Source organism: Phacochoerus africanus, chromosome 1, assembly GCF_016906955.1.
Source record: "Phacochoerus africanus isolate WHEZ1 chromosome 1, ROS_Pafr_v1, whole genome shotgun sequence".
In the NCBI taxonomy this organism is placed as follows: domain Eukaryota; kingdom Metazoa; phylum Chordata; class Mammalia; order Artiodactyla; family Suidae; genus Phacochoerus; species Phacochoerus africanus.
In genome coordinates this window covers 11,631,198-11,652,631 of record NC_062544.1, presented here as the reverse complement: position 1 = coordinate 11,652,631, position 21,434 = coordinate 11,631,198, and the positions used below count along the sequence as shown (strand labels likewise).

Here is a 21,434-nt window from a genome sequence, read left to right as displayed (position 1 = left end):
TATGACTCAAATTTAAGAAACACTGCCCTAAAAAGCAAGGAATCACAACCCCTCAGATCATAGGCTAAGATTTCCTTAAGACAGCACAAGACATCGTGATTGTCACATCTGCTGGTCATGGCCATCAGAACACTGAGAGCATACATACATAAAAAATCAAGAGATAATTTCTACCCCTTACTTTGGAAAAGTCTCTTAGGAATAACTCAACTAAAGAGAAAAATAGGCTAATGTATGTTTCAGTTTCTTGTCATTCTGCAAATTGTTCTATAAAAGTAGGGCTGACTGGAGTTCCCATCGTGGCTCAATGGTTAACAAATCCAACAAGGAACCACGTGGTTGCGGGTTCAGTCCCTGCCCTTGCTCAGTGGGTTAAGGATCCAGCGTTGCCATGAGCTGTGGTGTATGTTGCAGATGCGGCTTGAATCCCGAGTTGCTGTGGCTCTGGCGTAGGCCGGCGGCTACAGCTCTGATTCGACCCCTAGCCTGGGAACTTCCATATGCTATGGGAGTGGCTCAAGAAATGGCAAAAAGACAAAAAAAAAAAAAAAAGTAGGGCTGATAAATGAAATACATAATCTCATCCATGAGTGCTGAGGAGCTACTAATAGTTTCAGCACAAAATCTGATTTCCTCTCAAACAACTTCACAGCAATATCACCCCATCACCACTTCTCTACAGCACCAGGCACTAACAGACATTTTATAATTTGTCCCTTAATTCTCACAACCACTCTTGAAGATAAACATTATCCTCACTTTTTGATATGAGGAAACTGAGCCTCAGAGAAGTTAAGCAAATGGCCCAAGGCCACAACATCTGTCCTTGACAGGGACCTGAAATTCATCTGCATCACCTGCAACTCAGGGTTCATTCAGATATATCAGACTGCTGTCATCATTTCCCCACCAAGCTGCTGATTCATGACATTTCCAATTTGATTTTTCTTGTGGAGGATTTTAACCTATGTACAGCTTAATAACTAGTGCCTTTGAGCTTTTACAATAACCCTTCTATTTCTAAACCACCAAAATACACTCTTCATTCTCTAAACGTACACTTTTAAATCACTCTGATCCTCCCATGTGACAGAGCACTATTATTTTTTAGGACCACACCCACGGTAGATGCACGTTCCCAGGCTAGGGGTCAAATCAGAGATGCAGCTGCCAGCCTACACTACAGCCACAGCAACTCGAGATCCAAGCCACATCTGCGACCTACAGCTCACGGAAATGCCAATTCCTTAACCTGCTGAGCAGGGCCAAGGATCAAACCTACGTCCTCATGGATACTAGTCAGATTTGTTACCACTGGGAACTCTGACAGAGCACTATTTAAAGCCAGAAAATTTTTTGTTTAGTCTGATTTGCCATGTAACCTTCAGTAAGTCACAAAACTTTCCAAATGTAGCAGCAATAAAGTGGAGACTTAAAATTCAAAGGCTGGAAATTGTCAGTCTGCACTAAATAGACCCTACAGAAAAGTTTTATTTGGTCAGAAGCATTTTTCAATTCAATTAAATGCCTTTAGAGGTGGAATGCACTCTACCGACCTCCACAGGCCTTACCACTCTCTCTTTTTACAGAGACCACTTCTCCTAGTTCAGTCATTTCTATCACCTGTCTGGCATCTGGTATCCAATTAGGTTTTCATCCACTGAACTAGATGACCTCTAAGATTTTGCATGGTCATCACGAGCCTTAGTTATACCTTTCGACTTAGTTTTCATGTAGCCATTTCCCCACTAGAAAGTCCAGAATGGGGATTCATAAAATTAAATAACTTCAAAACTATAAAGACAACACTGTAAATCAACTATACTCTAATAGGAAAAAAAAAAAGTAGAAAAAGCCTTTGAGATTACCTAGCAAATTCCAACCCTCTTATATTACAAACATAAAAAGACTAAAACCAAACTGCTCCAGTTACTTGCTTAAGCTTCCCAATATAAGTCAGTGATGGACAGTTTAAATCAACCAAATTAGCAAAACATTTACTTTGTGCATGACCCCATGCTGCAGCTACAAAGAGAAACAAGAGTTGTTCCTAACTCCAAAGCCTATGAACTAAACCAAAATTAATGTTAACAAATACACCGATCAGAATATTTGCAATCAGATTATCAATCTCCAAATATCGATAGCAGTACTACAAAAAAAAGGACAATGAGAAGAAGGCAGAGAAAGCCTCCTACCAGCACTGACTCAAGTGCATTCCCTAACCTTAAAGAACGCTTTTGTCCTGAGATCAAAGAATGCTCTAAGGAATACAGTATCAAGCTTCAAAACTTCCTGCAACTCGGAGACCTTGGGCAACTTATTCTACTTTGGGAACTTCAATTTACTTGTCTGCAAAAAATGGGAATACTAGTACCAACACTACGTAGGATATAATCATAACGAGGGAATGCGAAAAAACATTTTCACACAATGTCAGGCACGATGTAAAGCCAACAGTCTGCAATACAACCCTGCTCATGCAGACAAATAACTCCAGGCATAATGAGGAAAGGGCGCTCCCAACATGTTTGGGAGAGTCTAACTATATACAGAAAGATCAGGAAAGACTATTCAGAAAAGAATTTATAATGCCCCATAGGTCATAGGAAGAAATCCTGATCCCCGCAGGGCTATGCAGTACGGCAGCGAAAAAACGAGGTGGCACAGCAGACGCTCTGGATGTCCAGTTTGCTAACCTCGGAGCCTAAACCAGAGCCAGGCACTAGGCTCTCAGTGACTGACTGAAAAACTAACATGGAGCTTTCTGCAACTCCGAGGCGACTTACCTCAAAGCCAGCTTCCCCCTGAGATTCTGCATCCATAACCCACCTGCAAAATCAACAAAGGCCGTCAATTTAGACTCCCACCTCCCTCCTTTCTTCCATCTCTTAAGCCCTCAACGGTCCTTACCCAAATGTTCCAGTACTGCCGCCGCCATCTTTCTCCCTCCCGCTACGGAAGCCTCCGCGTTCAAACGCCGCGTGGGCAAGACGCATGCGCAATTCTCCGGCTTTCTCCCCGCCCCCAATCCCGGGTCCCAAAGACACCTAGGGGGTTGTCATGGAGACTGCGAACACGCTTCAGGAGTAAAAGGTGTGGTTGGGCCAGCCTTGTTTGGGAGTGAATGACTTAATAAAGGCTCCAATCTAGCGATTTTCCGGAAACTCGTCAGGATCCAGAAAAACTGGATAACACCTCACAAATGGCCTGAAGGGTTAGGAAAACAGAGACCGTGAACAAGCCAATTAACCTGGGAAGGTTTCGGTTTTGTCGTCAGTAAAGCAAATAAGTATCCCTATGGCACTGGCTAGTAAAGATCACTAGAGATCATGTGAAAGCTCTTTTAAAGAACATGCAAACTACTAGGTATAAAATAAGCTACAAGGATCTATTGTACAGCACAGGAAATATAGCCAATATTTTATAATATTTTGAATGAAATCATTACAAACTGTGAATCGTTGTACACCTGAAATTAATATAGTATTGAAAATATTTGATAAATAAATGAAAACAAGAGTTCCCGTCAGGGCGCAGCGTAAAGGAATCCGGTTTGTTCCCTGGCCTCGCTCAGTAGGTTAAGGATCCGGCGTTGCTGTGGCTATGGCCTAGGCCAGTGACTACAGCTCCGATTCAACCCCTATCCTGGGAACCTCCATATGCCGCGGGTGTGACCCTAAAAAGCAAAAATAATAATAGTAGTAAAATAAATAATTGAAAATAAAGAACAAGCAGTTCAAATACAAAGTATGATGCTCCAGGTTCACCTCCAAGAGCTAAGAGTTAATAATTGTCAGGCACTTGCTGCCAAATATGGCCAGTAGGCATTTGACTAAATCTCATGTATTCCCCACAGCAATCCAACAAGGCCTGGATTATCATCTTCCTTCTTCAAATGAGAAACAGATTTAGGATAGGTTAAAGTCTCAGATAACTGGAAAAAAGAGGTCAAAAAAAAAAAGGGTTGGATGCCTCCAAAGTTATGGTTGTACCCACATCCAAATATATTTGACCTCCCTTTATTTGCATAGATATCTCAAATTTTATTTGCTGGGTATGCCGGAGTTCGAGATACCCAATGCAAACATGCAATAGGGAGTAGATGAGTGTAAGTGCAGAATCTGAGCATTTTAGGATGTTTGAGCTGGAAGGGAACTTCAGTTCTTTTTCCTCCACAGCACTTAACATACAGTCCCTTCACAGAGTTGACCGGTAATCAGATCAAAAGAGTCACTATTCTGCTTTTACTTGAGTATCGAAAACCCAGAGACAGAATTTTCACCCAGTTGCGGAAACCCTTTAAAAAAATATTTGATGGGATAGGGGTTGAATAGGTCCAGGGAAAAAAGCGTTCTAACCTCTTAATGATGCACCTTGCTGTGAGAAGTGAAAAATGCCTAACCCCTGGGCTGGGCTCCAGCCGCACTAGACGCTCCAGCCGCAGGCGAGGTTCGGTGGCTGAGCGCCGCGCTCTGGACCCCACCCTACCCAGCCCAGCGACACCAGTAGCCGAGCCCGCGGTGCGGCCTGGACCTCCGCGCGCGCCGTAGCGGCGGGCCCGAAGGGGCGGGGCTCCGGGTCAACCCCGCCCCCTTCCTGGCTACAGCGTGGGGCTGCGAAAGGTCTGCGCAAGTGGTTGCTTCCCTCATCCCTGGGTGCCAGTGATCATGGCTCAGGAACCGCGCACGCTGCCGCCCTCCCCTAACTGGTACTGCTCCCGATGCAGCGATGCCGTGCCCGGGGGCCTCTTCGGCTTCGCGGCACGGACCTCGGTCTTCCTTGTCCGCGTGGGCCCAGGCGCGGACGCGATACCAGGGACGCCCCCATTTCGAGGTAATTCCCCACCTCCTGGCCCCAGCCTTCTTGCCCTTCCTGAGTTCCCTGCAGGCTCCGAGTGGGCATTTCTAGCCACCCCCATCTCTTTAGATGAGGAAACTGAGGCTCGGGAAGGGAGAAGGGTCTCCTTACGGCCAACTAAGCTGACTCGCGCGCGTCCCAGTCTACAAGGTTGAGCTATACACCACGCTGTGGCCGAGCGGTCCCGCCTCCTGGCGCTCTCACGTGGATCCTCTGCTTACTGAAAAGTTAACCCTGTCTCTTTTCAGATATTTATAACATCTAGGCCTTCCTCCCCAACCCAGTGCGTGCGGGCCCCCTGAGTGCTCCTTGGGGTTGAGGGCTGCCTAATAGCTGCACGCCTTAAGGGAGATCTTGCAAATTTATGATACTAATTTCTGTAAGATGAAGGACTTGAGCCGGATGCTTTCAGGCTCCAACCCAGGTTTTGCTTATGCCTTAGGATATGGGATGCCAGATACTTATTCTGTTCCAAACGATGTCTGGCCAGATCTAGATAAGAATCTCTTACATGCTTCCATTGAGCTGCTCCTCAGTCTGAGAACTGGGCATATCAAGGGATATGAACAGCATTTTATAGATTTGAGAAGACTGAGGCCCAAGGAGATAAAAAAGACATGTCTAAACTCAGGTAAAGGCAGTACCAGCACTTGGGGTCTCTAATTGTGAGTTCTTCCATGGGCTAAGTGAAGTCTCAGTCACCACTTAACAACAGTAAGATTCTGCCAAGGAGGCTTAGGTAGCACTTTAACCTGGAATCTGATTTTGCTTAAAGTCATAGGGGAGTTGGTGGGACACACCGAAAGGGTCTCTGGCTTCACATTTTGTCATCACCCGGGTCAATACAACCTCTGTGCCACCAGCTCTGACGATGGGACTGTGAAAATCTGGGATGTAGAGACAAAAACAGTTGTGACCGAACATGCACTCCATCAGGTACCATGGCTTACTAGTTTCTCAGGCCATTATTATATATCTGCCAGAGTTCTCTTGCTTCAAGTATAGTTTTGCTAGCTTATCTGTGCAAGTAACTTTTGTAATTGTTTTCGTTCATTAGATAAGCTCTATATGGTAAGATACTTAAAAACTTTTCTGGAAGGAGGTGAATATAAATAAGAGGTCAGCAAACTGCACTGCTGCCTCCTTTTCCAAACTGTTTTACTGGAATATAATCACAGTTGTTCATTTAAGTACTTTCTACAATTTTAAGTATTGGCTACTTGCATGCGACAATGGCAGAGTTAAGTACTTGCATCAGAGACAGTACGGCCCACACAGTCTAAAATATTTACTCTCTCCTTCTTTATGTGAAAATGACTCCCAGTATAAACTATAAGTGAATGAAACTTGTTTCCAAACTAGGTGATTAATTGTATATCTGCTTTTTGAGAGAATGTAGGAAAGGAAAGAACTCCTTTTTAGTAAGAACTTTGCATTAATCTGTAAAAGGAAAAAAAAATGTAAATGGTCCTTTGATCCCCAGTAGCCTAAATTCTCCTATCATTTGGTTATGATGTAGTCTTGCTATACAAGTGGAACTCACAGTATATATTAAGTACCTGTCATGTGCCTAGCATTGTACAGGTTAAAAACTAAAAATTTAGCATTGACAAATAAGAAGCAAATAATTTTTGTTTTGTTTTAAAGCATACAATATCAGCATTGCATTGGTCTCCTCGAGTAAAGGATTTAATAGTATCTGGAGATGAAAAGGGAGTAGTTTTCTGTTACTGGCTGAACAGAAATGACAGCCAGCACCTGTTTATAGAACCTAGGACAATTTTCTGTCTTACTTGCTCACCTCATCATGAAGATTTAGTAGCCATTGGGTAAGTACTATGCTGCCATCTGTGTGGATGATTTATTTTTGTTGATGATCTTATTTCACATTGCTTTACCTTCTCCTGTCCCTTCATTCCTTAGAGGAAACCGTCTACAGGTATTCACTCTCCCTAGGTCCCTGGTATCCCTCTAGGTCCTCAGTCTCTCTCATTCTATTTTTGTTTCCTTGGTTTCCATGATACTGTACTTCCCTCATTCTCCATAACCCATTTCTTCAGTCAGCCTCCAAATGTCAGAAATGTCCTCTTTCACCTTTTTTTCCCTCCATGTTTACCCTTGGACATAAAATAACATTTACCTCCAGAGTGTCAAATGACTAAGCTCTGGCATTGGGATCTGTTTCCCCAGTGACCAGCAGAGTTGTTTACACAGCTGGCTGAGTGGGCACTCCCCGTTCCCTCACCACTCCATTTACTTCTCTCCCAAAGCTGTCCTTTCTCTAGTTTGAAGACTAGTCATGAGCACTAGAATGTAGGAGGAGAAAGTCCAGCTGCAGGGAATTCAAGAGACTGGGAGGTGAGGTGGATATGCATGGAGACAACTTTTTCACAAAGTTTTTTGTGAAAATGTGCATAGACATGAAGCCAGAGGAGTTATATGGAGGTCAGGGCAGTGTTATATGGAAGATAATAAAGGCATGGTTTTTATGCTGATGGAAATGAGGCAGAAAAGGGGTAGCTTGCTGCAGGGGTAAACAGTGATAAGTACAAGAATGATACTGAGAATTCAAGAAGAAATTGGATCCAGATCACAAGTTGAAAGAACAGCTGAGAATATGGAAATAGGTGCAAGTGGGTTTGAAGATCTGGTTGGGAGGGAAGGGTGTTTCATTCTGATGGCTTCTGATTTTCTTAGGCACCAGTCAGAGAGGTGGAGTCAAATTCAGAGTGAGGAAGGAGCTGGATGCAGAAAGAAGCTATGAAAATAGTCATCTCAGAAGACAGAAAAATGAACTTAGGGAAATTGTAGGTCCAGTGGTCCCTGTAGAGTGCCAGGCTAAGAATCATGCTCATGAATTTTAAGTAAATTACTTATGCTGAAAAGGGAGATGGTTGGATTCAATCAGGTTTGAGTTTTTTGTGGAGTAAATATCCCTAAAAGAAAAGGGAGGACAAAGGAGATAAGTGTTTTTTTTAAGGAGTGATTATTATGGTTCATGAAATCTGTGCTGCATAGGGAGAAGGACAGGAAGACAGAAGTGGGTGAATAACAGTGAAGATGGACGAGGACTATGAATGGGCGGTCTCTGTGAAGTGGGAACATTGCTGCGATGGGGGTACAAGAGAATGAGCAGCAAGGATGGTAGGCAGGGGTCAGAGAAGGGTGAATCAAACCAACCCTGAAAGATGAGGAGGAATTCACAAGAGGAGATGAGTCTTTCAGGTGTACAGGACGATCAAAGGGGAATGAATCAGAATGGTTTGTTTTTAGAGGTTCTTCAAAATAGTGACTATTCCCTGAAGTCTTGATTGAAATTGCAAAACAACATGGTTGCATAACTATTAGGCTGAATAACTTTCAAAGGCCATGTCATCAGAGATCTGATATGTTTTATGATTTTTTTTAAATAAAGCTGTAATGGGGGAAAAAACTTTTAATAAAATGAAAAAAATTAAAAGGCTATAATGGTGTTTTTCCCTGTGGGATTGTCTAGTATATAGGAAGTATAAATAGGAATGCCCATTTTGGAGAGCAGTTTTTACTTTCTAGTAAAGCAAAGATGGGCAATAGCTGATGTCTTGGCAGTTCTCTTACAAGGCATTAAACTGAAATTGGCTCAAGTATGTATAAGATTATTAATAGCATTTTCTGTTTGTAATAATAAAAAAAAAATGGAAGCCCTTCAAAAGGAAAATGAGTAGCTAAACATTTGGTCTGTTCATACAGTGGAGTACTATATAATAGTATAAATGATTAACCAGGAACTAGAGGTAAGAATGTCAGCATGGATGACTCACAAAAAGATGAGTGAAAAATGCAAACTACAGAAAAAGACAACACCAATACCATTTATATAACATTTTAAAATACACAAAGTAATTCTATATCTTATTTAAGAATAGGGGGTTCCCGTCGTGGCGCAGTGGCACAGTTGTAACGAATCCCGCTAGTACCCATGAAGACACAGATTGGATCCCTGGCCTCGCGCAGTGGGTTGAGGATCTGGAGTTGCCGTGAGCTACAGTGTAGGTCACAGATGTGGCTCAGATCCCAAGTTGCTGTGGCTGTGGTGTAGGCCAGCAGCTACAGCTCCAATTTGATCCTTAGCCTGGGAACACATGCTACAGGTGCGGCTCTAAAAAGCAAAAAAAAAAAAATACATATATATATATGTGTATATATATATATATATATGGCCTACGAATGATGTGACACAAAATTTAGGAATAGCAGTTTATCTCTGGGGAAGAGAGAGAAATAAGATTGAGGTGAGATATAAAGAGGACTTCAACTGTGCTGGTAAATTTTTTTCTTAGGGTAGAGGGTAGATACTTGTTTATTGCATCTGAAATACTTCATCATTTAGGAAAAAAACAAAAAGCTGGAGTTCCTCCTGTTGCACAGCAGTTAAAGATCCAGCATTGTCTCTGCAGCTGTACAGACTGGATCCCAGTGGGTTAAGGATCCAACATTGCTGCAGCTACGGCATAGGGCGAAGCTGCAGCTCAGATTCGATCCATGTCCTAGCAACTTCCATATGCTGCAGGTGTGGCCAGTAAGAGTGGGGAGGAGAAAAACTATTACAATCTTTCAGTTTCTTCTTAATTCAAAAAATGACAGGAGTTCCCGTCATGGCTCAGTGGTTAACAAATCTGACTAGGAACCATGAGGTTGCAGGTTCGATCCCTGGCCTTGCTCAGTGGGTTAAGGATCCGCCGTTGCCATGAGCTGTGGTGTAGGTCACAGACGTGGCTTGGATCTGGCGTTGCTGTGGCTCTGGTGTAGGCCGACGGCTACAGCTCCGATTTGACACCTAACCTGGGAACCTCCATATGCCGTGAGAGCAGCCCAAGAAATGGCAGAAAGACACCCCCCCACCCCACAAAAAATGACAGCCTTGGAATATCCCGATCTAGAAGGTAGAATTCTGCAGCTTTTGTTAGAAAAGGAAGATGACTTGTAAAAACCAGGAAATTTTTTTTGGTGTATTAGGACAAATGTATCTCCAATTAGGGGAATTTCTGGGCCCCTGTAAGAACTACTCTGTAAGTTCCCCTCCAGCACAAGCATGTTCCAGTGTTTGAGCTTCACATCAGGCAATGTATATAGTATAACTTAGTGCCAAGAGGTTGATCATGGAGGAGAGTTTAAAATAAAATAAAATGGAAAACACGAAATAAGCACTTTGGAAACAGGACAAAACAAGATTATTTCTTGCTCTCTTTCCTTGCCCCCACCCCAAATGCCCAATTTTTAGAAATACACAGTAACTCCTAAGCCACAATGTTTACTAGAGAGACAATCTGTTTTCATTTTGCAGTAATATTTCTAACTCTTGTTCTTAAGCTACAAGGATGGCATAGTGGTTATAATTGACATCAGCAAGAAAGGGGAAGTTATACACAGGCTTCGAGGCCACGATGATGAGATCCACTCCGTTGCTTGGTGTCCCCTGCCTGGTGAAGACTGTTTATCCATAAATCAAGAGGAAAACTCAGGTAGAGATGATTTAAGAGGGTTTAGTACTCTTTAAAGAACAGAGTGGGTAGAATAGTATCATTTGAACTATATTTAAACTTTAGATTTTACAGATAAAATCTGTGAAAATGATAACTAAGTTTCAGGAACACTTGCAAACTAGTTTTTCTTTGATAAGTGGTTTTTAATTCCGATCAAAAATAAAATTGCCATCTCTATCCTAGAAGAAGCTGAAATTCCCAATGGAAAAGTTATAGCACAAACTCCAGGAACAAAAGGCTGCTACTTAGCCACTGGAAGTAAAGATCAAACCATTCGGATCTGGAGCTGCTCTAGAGGCAGAGGTAACACATTTGACGTTTCTTTTGTGATATAACCTGTATGCATCCAGTAGAAGTACAAGCTTTTTCACCATTTTGTTGTCCTGATGTGTGTCATCTGTCAGAAACTGGTTCTTTACTTTTCTATCAGAAAGTTGCTTCCCCGGTTTTAGCCTTGGCTAGACCTCTCTGAACCTCTGAACATCTGGCTTTGGGGCTGGAGATGAGGGTTCCTAATGCATTCATAGAAGAGTCACTGTTTGGTAAGGTGGGCAGGATGTTTGTTATGAGAATGGGAATATTTGAACTTGGCAAGGCCTGGGTGAAAGGGATAGAAAAGATCTCTCAAACTAGAGTTTTAATGCACAAATGCAGAATAAATAACATACGCCCAATACAGAAGTACACATTCAAATGTAAAAGCTCAGTTTACGCAAATTACCGAGACCCTCAGTCATAAAGCTTCCCCAAGCTTCTCTTTGAACTGGAGCTTTTACCTCAAATTTGTTTATTTATTTTTGGTTATGCCCATAACTAGCAGAAGTTCCCAGGCCTGGGATCAAACCTGAGCCACAGCAGTGACAACACCAAATCCTTAACTGCTAGGCTACTAGGGAACTCCAACCTTAAACTTACAGATTGAGAGGAACTCCAGGCAGATTGAATGCTACCTATATAGTAAAAATCTCTTTTCAGCAATTTATTGAGCACAGCTTCTAGTTATTTTTCTCCAGTTTATATAAAACCTTGGAAGTTTTATCTTTATCTAAATGCACTAGTGGACATAAAGCAAGTTGCATGGTGCTTGGCACATAGTTAGGGTTCAGTCAGTGGTAACAGTAGTATAATTTTGGAAAACAGGATTATTTAGGTTTGTGGACTGCTTTTGGACCTGTTTTGGCCAATTCTCCCACTTGGGGATGGCCTCAGGCTAAGAATCCCTGCAGAATGGTAATCTCTAAATTTATGACTGTGTAGTACCATGATCTTCAGTTCTGGTCTTGCAGCAGAATCAGCTGGAGGTAGCAGGACCCCACCTCGAATCTCCTGAATCAACCTCTAGGGATGGAATCGTGGCATATGAATTTTAGAAGCACCACTGGTGTGTCTGATACACAGTAGGGTCAGTAGCATGTCAGGGGTAAAGAACTTCCCTGCCACAGCATATTAACTGCCTCATTTGTCCCTTTTGTTGAATTTCTTGCTAAGTCGAAGGAGTCCTATCCTTCCAACTTTGAAAAGTACTGGACTGTGTTAGAACCTGTGTTCTCAATCCTTGTTAAAACCTTATTTTCCCAAACAATATTCTTAATGTTTAAGTTGCCAAGACCGGCTATAAAAGCTTGTTTGACCTAAATTGGTTAGACTAGTATTAACCACTTATTCATAAATTTCCATGAGAAAAGAGGTCTGAATTCCAAGTAATCAAATAAGCTTAAACCATGAACTGTATTATGAACCGCTGGTAGCTTCATGGATGTACTTTCACTGTCTTGACTATCCATGGACCTTCTTTTAACCTGTAGGGGTGATGACTTTGAAATTACCCTTTCTGAAGAGAAGAGGAGGGGGCATAGACCCAACTGTTAAAGAGCGCCTTTGGTTGACACTACATTGGCCCAAGGATCAGCCAACACAGCTGGTATCCAGCTGTTTTGGGTAAGTCTTTTTTTGGTCATGCTCTCTAATATACTTTGTTTTCCTCTCTAGCCTCAAGAACTCCTAGGCTTCTTTTTCTAGACTTCTAAATCTAGAAGATTTAGAAAGCAGTGGCTAAGATTTATATTATGGTAGGCTATTTGTAATGGAAAAAATCATGGAAGTAATACCTATGCAGTCTCATAACAGAGTTGTGAAAACAGCAAATAAGTACAGCCTGGTGGTTAAGAATGTGGACCCTGAGGTCAAGCAGAACCGAATTTCAGAATCAGTCTATTACTTACCTGCTGTGTGTTTATGAGCAAGACCCTTTACTTTTTTGAGCCTCAGTGACTTTATGTGAAAAAAGGGGGGATTACAATGTTTCTTATCTCTTAGGGTGAGTATGGCCATTCTTTAAGCAAAATTTATTGAGCACAACTTCTAGTTGTTTGAGATAAGTGAATTTAACAGAAAAGGTTCCTGCTTTTAAATGAGGGAACACAGGGAAATCATATAGAACTCTCCCCAGGTATTAGTCATGGCCCTACTCCCGTCACTGCTCTTAAAAAAGACACGCTTTAAAGCATTTGTGGCTTTGCAAATTTTGGTGGTATTTTTATGATTAAAGCTGTTAAGAAAATCTGTTCAAATGTAGCCAGTACATTCGTGTGGTTCACAAAGAATGAAAGCATATAATAAATAATTACGGTCCCTTCCACCTCTGTCTTCTCTACTTGGTTCCCCTCCCGACAGGCGAGTGACCTCTTGTTTTTGTGTGTATTTTTCCAGAGGTGAGGTTTTTTTGTTTGTTTGCTTGCTTGCTTTTTAGGGCCACCCCAAGGCTCTGGAAGTTCCCAGGCTAGGGATCAAATTGGAGCTGTATCTGCGACCTACACCACAGCGCATGGCAACACCAGATCTTTAACCCATTGAGCGAGGCCAGGGATGGAACCTGCGTCCTCATGGATTCTAGCTGATTTGTTTCCACTGCGCCACTACAGGAACTTCTCCAGAGATATATTGTGTTTATTTCAGAATATGTAATTTTTTTCTCTCCTTTAGGGAACAACGGACAGAAATTATTTTGCATTTGAGGGCCCATGCATACTCTCTGGCCCCAAATCACTTGTTTTCAGATTGCTTGTGAAAGAGAACTAATACTTGTTTTTCCTTCAAAGAGGTGAACTCCTCCTGTGGGATCTCACTCAGTCTTGGAGGCGGAAATATACCCTCTTTAGTGCTTCATCAGAAGGGCAAAATCATTCAAGAATTGTGTTTAATTTATGTCCTTTACAAACCGAGGATGACAAACAGTTGCTGCTTTCCACGTCAATGGATAGAGATGTAAGAACTGCTTATTTTGTGTTCAGTACTGTAGAGCAGTGGTCTATGATTTGAAATGGAATTAGAGGGCTTTTTCAAATCATCCATTAGTTCTCACACCTCACCTTGTCTCAGAGTTACTGTTACTGATCGGCATTAAATGTATTAGCAGCAAAGAAGTAAGGAAAAGATGAGGAGCCACCAAGATGCCATTTGTTAAAGCAGGTACAGTAAGAAGAATAGATGTGTCCACGGAGGGCTGTGTGAGATCATCATGGTTTAGCTCTAAAATATCCTTGTCTATAGTTTAGGTAGTGCAGTCATCTGCTCCTGGCCGAGTCTCTTGTAAGGAAGAATTAGCTTTATTTAAAAGACCTTACTGCTTTGCAACTAAGCTAGGCTTGTTCGTTAGACTTTGTTTTCCCCCAAGCCCCTCTGTTAAACAAATGACTATTAAAAACTTGGTGCTCCTCTCCCACTGGGTATGATAACATATTTTGCTTTCTGAGAAAACAACTGATTCTTCCACTGTCCTGATGCCATCTTCATCCCTTTTTTTTGTTTTTTGGGTTTTCTTTGTATGTGTTTTTTTTTTTTGGCTACACCGTGACATTTGAAAACTTCCAGGCCAGGAATCAAACCTGCGCCACAGCAGTGACAATGCCAGATCCCCAGATCCCCAGTGTGCCACAAGGGAACTCCTTCATCCTTTTTTTTTTTTTTTTTTTTTGGCCAACTGAGAAGATTACCAATGCTGTAAGACAACAGAGTGGAAAGGTCTCTATACTCTGGGAATAGGAAACCTGGGTTCTAGTTTATTGTGTGACTTTCAGTTCACTTGGCATCTTAGGGAATAAATATATTCTAAGAGCCCTTTGACCACTATAGGTTTTTCCCTAAGAGACACTTTTTCCAATTCCTGCTGGAATAGTTAAATTATATTACCCTGATGCCCTCTTTGAGCCCATCCTATTTGAAGTGTTGATTTTTTTTTTCCTATTTCTCTGACCTTCTTTATAAAGACTCTAACCCTGAATCTTTCCAGGTAAAATGCTGGGATATGGCCACCCTGGAGTGCTGCTGGACCCTGCCTTCGCTTGGTGGGTTTGCCTACAGTCTGGCTTTCTCTCCTGTGGACACAGGCTGCCTGGCCATAGGCGTCGGGGATGGCATGATCCGAGTATGGAATACACTCTCCATGAAGAACAACTATGATGTGAAAAATTTTTGGCAGGGTGTCAAGTCCAAGGTTACAGCGGTAAGGATGTTTAAGATTGTTGGGAATTTTTTTCAAACCAGTACTTTTCTTTTAGAGAACACCTATTCACATAAATACTCTATTTGGAATTGAAACTTCTTCCAGGATATTTTCAATGAAGTTTGAAACTAGGAAAGCAAAAGGAACCTCTCTAATCAAAGCATTACCTCCTAATTCAGAAATTTATTTTCGTTTGTCAAATTAAGGCTTTGTTCAAGTCACCCTGTTTACTAGTAATAAGAAATTGGAAATAACCTGGATGTGCATTCATAGGAGACACAGTAAGTTGTAATATAACATGTTAGAATGGTATCAAACTATTAAAAGTAATAATGTAGATCTTTCTTTGGTGTGGGAAGACATTAATGGTTTATGAAAAGTGTAAAATTACAAAACACGGAATGCAGATTACAAAATAATACATACAATTTTTTTGTTTTTCTTCAAAGTGACTTTTCTGTTGTGGTTATTTAATGTGAAACCAGTAATGCTTGTGGTTTGAAAGAAAACCACAGTAAAGAAGTACAGAACACCAGAAATGTTTCCTGCTCCACCTTGACTCCATTCTCCCACTTCTATCCAGAGAACTACTGTTGACAGTTTTTGACAGATCTAAGCTTTGTTAATTATTAATAGAGTCATATTTTCTAAATTGTTCTGGAATCTTTTATCCTTACTCAACAGTGTATCTATCATGTACATCCTTTAAATGTTTGAACCTATTTTTGTTTTTTCAATTATATATAAAGTTTATTCCCAAAACAACATTTAGACAGATACAGAATTGGCAGTGGGCTGTTTTGGATGGTGAGAATACAGGTGACTTTTACTTTGTTTTTAATATTTCTTCATTCCTCTCTTTTAAATAATGAGAACTTGTTACTTTTAAAATGAGAAAGCAACAAGAGCAAGCACGTTTTCCAGTTGAACACTCAAAGGATAACCTAAGGATTCTCCTAATGCTGCCCCCTCCTCGTATTTTTTGTAGCTGTGCTGGCACCCAACCAAGGAAGGCTGCCTGGCTTTTGGAACTGACGATGGAAAAGTGGGGCTGTATGACACCTACTCCAACAAGTAAGAAGTAGATGGCTCTTGTTTAGCCCATTGACCAAAGTGTCAGTGACAGAGTTAATTTTGAGTTGATAAACCTGCGTGTACATCATAAAAGGCTGGAGCATCTTTAGGATTCTGACTCGGAGACTGAGGCTTAGAACTCAGGATTTTATTTTTAAAAACTTCTTTTAGGTGATGGTGTTTCAGCCCATCTGACCTGCGGGAAGCACTAAAATAAACCATTTGCTTTTATTTTCATTCAGTGTATTTTTACAAAAGTTTTTAGGCATCTAAGAATGTTAAAAGCCTAGAACAAAGAACATCTTTTACCTTCCATCTTGACTCACCAGTTGATAACATTTTGGCATACTTGCTTTTTTTGTGTACACTTAACGAAAATTAGCAGTAATCCATAATATGATCTAATATCCAGCTGAGCCAAAAATGTTTTCCTGCTGTTTTTTTCTTAAACTTTTTTTTTATTTGTCTTTTTAGGGCCACTCCCATGGCATATAGAAGTTCCCAGGAGGCTAGGGGTCCAGTCGGAGCTGCAGCTGCTGGTCTACACCACAGCCACAGCAACATGTGATCCGAGCCACGTCTTCAACCTACACCACAGCTCAGGGCAACGCCCGGATCCTTAATCCAGTGAGCAGGGCCAGGGATTGAACCTGCATCCTCAAGGCTGCTAGTCAGATTCATTTCCGCTGAGCTATGATGGGAACTCTCTTTTTTTTTTTTAAGCTTGTTTTCAATCAGGGTTCACAGATTGTACTTTGTTATGTCTAGCTTTTATTCTAGAATAGTGCCCCTACTTCTTTCCAAAACAATGCCTTTTCAATTTAAAGATTCAGATAAGTTGTTTTGTAGCATAGTCTACATTTGGGACTTCTCTGGTTATTTTTTTGTGGTGAATTCTAACTCATTTCACCTTTCCCTGTTTTTCCTGTAAACTGGAAATTATGTCTAGAGCGGCAGTGTCCAGTACAGTAGTCTTTAGTCACAGGTGGCTACTGAGATGTGCTCTAAGTATAAAATATTCTCCAGAGTTCAAAGCCTGTGTTCCCAGAAAGAATACCAAGTGCCTCAAGTTATTTATTTTAATTATATTTTAGAAGATAATATTTTTTATATACTGAGCTAAATAAAATATGTTCTTTTTTTTTTTTTTTTCCTGCTTCTTAAGGCTGCCCCCATGGCATATGGAGGTTCCCAGGCTAGGGGTTGAATCAGAGCTGTAGCTGCCGGCCTATGCCACAGCCACAGCCACGCCAGATCGGAGTGGCATGTGCAGCCTACACCACAGCTCAGGGCAATGCCGGATCCTTAACCCTCTGAGCGAGGCCAGGGATTGAACATGCGTCCTCGTGGATGCTGGTCAGATTCGTTTCTTCTGAGCCACAACGGGAACTCCCTAAAATATATTCTTAAAATTGAGTTTCAGTTGTTTATTTACTTCTCTCAATATGGCTACTGGCAAGCTTTAAGTTGTCAGCGTGGTTCACATTTATGGCTCATGGTATAAACCTCTTCAATGCATCTAGTCTAGATTCTTGATTAGATTTCACACTGTTGATTTTGGTAGCCACTGGCCATGTATGGCTATTTATACTTAAAGTGATTAAAATTAAATAAAATCAGAAATTCAGTTCTTAGTCACATAAGCCACGTTTCTAGTGCTCAAGGGCCATACCTGGCTGAGGGCTGCTTTACTGGACAGCACCAGTCTAGGCCGAGGGTTGGGAAACTATGGCCCATGAGTTAAGAATAGTTTCATCTTTTAAAACAACTGGGGAAAAAAAAAAAAAAACAGTATTTCACTGTGTATGAAAAGTAAATAAAATTCAGATGTCTCTGTCCATAAATTTTTACTGGAGCCCAGCCACACTCATTTCTGTACATCTAGTCCAAGGCTGCTTTCATCCCACCACAGCAGAGTGGAGGAGCTGTGACAGAAACTGCATGGCTCACAAAGCCTGAAGCACCGACTGGCCCTTTACAGGAAATTTGCCTACTCCTGTGCTAGATCATTTGCATTTAAGTGAGAATCTTTTATCAGGCTGTGGAGCTAACCTTTTTATATGCAACTTGTTAGATACTTACTATAGCTTACATGCAGAGTTAACTTCTTTTCTCCATTTTTAGTTTTTAAGAAAAAGGCTATACGGGAATTCCTGTCCTGGTGCAGCGGAAACTATGAGGTTGCAGGTTGGATCCCTGGCCTCGCTCAGTGGGTTAAGGATCCAGTGTTGCCGTGAGCTGTGGTGTAGGTCACAGACGAGGCTTGGATCCAGCATTGCTGTGGCTCTGGTGTAGGCCAGCAGCTATAGCTCCAATTAGACCCCTAGGCTGAGAACCTCCATATGCTGTGGGTGTGGCTCTAAAAAAAAAAAAAAAAAAAAGGACAAACGACAAAAAAAAAAGAAAGAAAAAGGCTATACTATTTCAAAGAAGTATGTAAGAAAATAAATCCCTAGGAGTTACCACTGTGGTGCAATGGGATTGGCAGTGTCCTGCAGTGTCAGGACGCAGGTTCCAACCCCAGCCTGCCACAGTGGGTTAAAGGGTCTTGCGTTACCACAGCTGCAGAGTAGGGTGCAGATCAGGCCCACGAACTCCATATGCCATAGGGTGGCCCTATGGAGGAGTTCCCGTCGTGGCGCAGTGGTTAACGAATCCGACTAGGAACCATGAGGTTGCAGGTTCGGTCCCTGCCCTTGCTCAGTGGGTTAACGATCCGGCGTTGCCGTGAGCTGTGGTGTCGGTTGCAGATGCGGCTCGGATCCCGCCTTGCTGTGGCTCTGGTGTAGGCCGGTGGCTACAGCTCCGATTCGACCCCTAGCCTGGGAACCTCCATATGCTGCGGGAGCGGCCCAAGAAATAGCAAAAAAAAAAGACCAAAAAAAAAAAAAATTCAAAGAGAACTAACATGTTTCAACATTTCCACTCCTGGCTGTATATTTGAACAAAACAAAAACCAATTCAAAAAGCTACATGCATCCCAGTGTTCACAGCAGCACTGTTTACAATTGCCAAAATATGGAAGCAAGCACCCGTCAACAGATGAATGGATAAAGACGATGTATACACACACACACACGCCATAAACAGGAACAAAATTTTTCCATCTGCAGCAACATAGATGGATTTGGAGGGCATTATGCTAAGTGAAAGCAGTCAGACAAAGACATACTGTATGATATCATTTAAATGTGGAATCTAAAAAATACAACAAACTAATGAATATAACAAAACAGAAAAAGATTCACAGATACAGAGAATAAACTAGTGGTTAGCAGTAAAGGAGGTGGAAGACAGGATAAAGATGTATTATACAACATGGGAAATATAGTCCGTGTTTTGTAATAATTGTAAATGGAAAGTAACCTTTGAAAGCCAAATACAAATTTTAATTACGGAGAATAAAAGTATTAATCCAAGGGGGGGGGGGCAAACTTTCAAATCTAACTACTCTAAAGCTTGTCTTAGTTTAAGAATGTGATGTGAATGACAAAAATCAGCCCAAAATGACCTCTAGTCTTTTACCTGAATATAAGGTAGATACATTTGCATGGTGAAAATATATGCTTAGCAATAATCTTAGATCTGGGCGAAATGGTTTGCATCTTCTGTTTTGTCCTAATTTTCTCCAGTTGTGATAGCCTTTACATGGATATATAACTAACATAATATTAGAATTTTTGACATTTAAGTGAAATGGGCAACTCAGAGGAAGCGACAGGGGAAATGATCACGAAATGGCCAGTTGGGGTTAATAACATTTTTTTTCTGGGTTAGGAATGTTTGGGCTTAATTATTGTGTTAGTAGATATCATTACGTGATATGTTATTAAGTGTTTGCTTCTTTACAATGTTATTTTGAAAGGGTACTGTTAAATTATTTTTCGTTTAATCAACAGGGACCTTTTTGAAAAAGAAGGCCTATTTTCCACTATGCCTTTTCATTTAAACCTTTCTGTTTGCAATCCCCCTTGTCCCCAGACCCCCACAGATTTCTAGCACATATCATAAGAAGACTGTGTACACGTTAGCCTGGGGGCCACCAGTTCCCCCCATGGCATTCGGTAAGTGTCTGAGCCATTCTCTAACAAACTTGAGAGTACTCTCTTTCTTTCAGTTTAATCCTAGGATATTCAAGCTGAAAAGAGTCATAAATATTCTAGTACAGTGCCTACTTAGGCAAGCTGCTTTGTCCCCAGGGATCCATGAGGGCAGTTATAGCAGGCAGTAAATCAGAAACCATTCATCCAGAATAAGCCTCTCCAGACTCCAAACCAAAGCATTCAAACTAAAGCATTATTTGGTCTCTCTGAGCTGAATTTTTTTGATCGTGAAGGTAGTTATCTCATGCCAAGTCCTGATACCTAGTCTAGTGTTTTTCACTGAAATTTGCTATCACATTTTCATTTTATCAGAATTATAATGTTATTTCACTGAATTAGTGGAGTAATGATCATCTGTGTTCACCTACAGTTAAAGCAAACTTAGAATTTCTCAAAAGATCTCATCTTGCCTTTTACTGTATTCTGACCCCATTCCTCTTCTACACCCTAAGCTTTGTCTTTCTCTTTCGTATACCTACAGTGATAGGTCTTACTTTTTAAAATTAGTGTTCAGCAGAAGTCTTAGGTAATTTTTTCTTAACCATCCATAATGAAACATCTGTAAATTTCCAAAATAATTACATTTCATAGGACAGCATAAATCAGAACTCAAGCAGCACTGCAGTTGTAGCATATTCATTCATTCATTCAACAAATGCTGATCCTTGATTTATGCCAGGCATAGTTCTACCAGTGTGAAAATAAAACTTGCCCTTACAGAAACCACCAGAACCACTGTTTGCTTCTCAAAAACCAACAAGACAATTGCTGTAATACTGAAGAAGTCATTGTTTTGAGAACTCTTCTTATACTTTTTATACTTAGGAAGTCCTGCAGCTCCATATTTAAATCCCCAAAGAGTACTTATTTCTGGAAGAAAAAGTAAATTCCCCAAACTTTGAGAAGATGTTTTCTGGTTCCACCTTCGGCACCCCTACTCTTTCAAGCAGCAGAAAATGTTTAAAGCAAATATGCATTGCAAATATTAACGTAGAATTAATACATCTTACTTCTGCTCTCAACTATGTTCAGAGGCAAAGAATGGTGACTTTATTCCAGTGTATCAATCTAAAGTCTTTTAAAGCATCTCATAGTATGTTGTGGTCATACTGTAGCAACAAACAGTAAAGCTGGTGAAGAAAAAAAATGATAAGTTTTCTCTTCTTATCTCACACAGGAGGAGAAGGAGACAGGCCTTCCCTCACTTTATACAGCTGCGGAGGGGAAGGAACTGTCTTACAGCACAACCCCTGGAAGCTTAGTGGGGAGGCCTTTGACATCAACAAACTCATCAGAGATACCAATTCAATCAAAGTGAGTTCTTGTGGTCTTAAGTCTCTTATCTCTACATCTTGGTTTCCCATCTTGTATAAT

At 41.2% G+C, this 21,434-nt stretch overlaps 2 protein-coding genes across 6 annotated transcripts in view; one reads left to right on the top strand and one right to left on the bottom strand.

Annotated features, from left to right (window-relative positions):
* The window catches only part of MRPL22 (mitochondrial ribosomal protein L22), a 44,166-nt gene extending 39,749 nt beyond the window's left edge, over positions 1-4,417 (bottom strand). The window contains exons 1-2 of one of the 2 annotated variants that reach the window (XM_047774618.1): positions 4,362-4,417; positions 2,790-2,832 (exon numbers count right to left, since the gene is read on the bottom strand). In XM_047774618.1, the coding sequence (XP_047630574.1) occupies positions 2,790-2,821 (32 nt within the window). In that variant the 5' untranslated portion in view covers positions 2,822-2,832; positions 4,362-4,417. Of the gene's footprint in view, positions 1-2,789; positions 2,833-2,913; positions 3,028-4,361 lie in introns of those variants that run through there. The other variant, XM_047774572.1, reaches the window with a different exon arrangement.
* A 168-nt stretch (positions 4,418-4,585) lies between these two features.
* Positions 4,586-21,434, top strand: part of GEMIN5 (gem nuclear organelle associated protein 5) — a 45,940-nt gene continuing 29,091 nt past the window's right edge. For 2 of the 4 annotated variants that reach the window (XM_047774330.1, XM_047774273.1), the window contains exons 1-11: positions 4,586-4,836; positions 5,636-5,796; positions 6,508-6,689; positions 10,210-10,361; positions 10,569-10,685; positions 12,188-12,320; positions 13,481-13,646; positions 14,671-14,883; positions 15,872-15,957; positions 19,939-20,021; positions 21,238-21,374. In XM_047774330.1, coding sequence (XP_047630286.1) covers positions 4,671-4,836; positions 5,636-5,796; positions 6,508-6,689; positions 10,210-10,361; positions 10,569-10,685; positions 12,188-12,320; positions 13,481-13,646; positions 14,671-14,883; positions 15,872-15,957; positions 19,939-20,021; positions 21,238-21,374 — 1,596 coding nt within the window. In that variant the 5' untranslated portion in view covers positions 4,586-4,670. Of the gene's footprint in view, positions 4,837-5,635; positions 5,797-6,507; positions 6,690-10,209; positions 10,362-10,565; positions 10,686-12,187; positions 12,321-13,480; positions 13,647-14,670; positions 14,884-15,871; positions 15,958-19,938; positions 20,022-21,237; positions 21,375-21,434 lie in introns of all 4 variants that reach the window. The other 2 variants (XM_047774217.1, XM_047774146.1) reach the window with 1 other exon arrangement.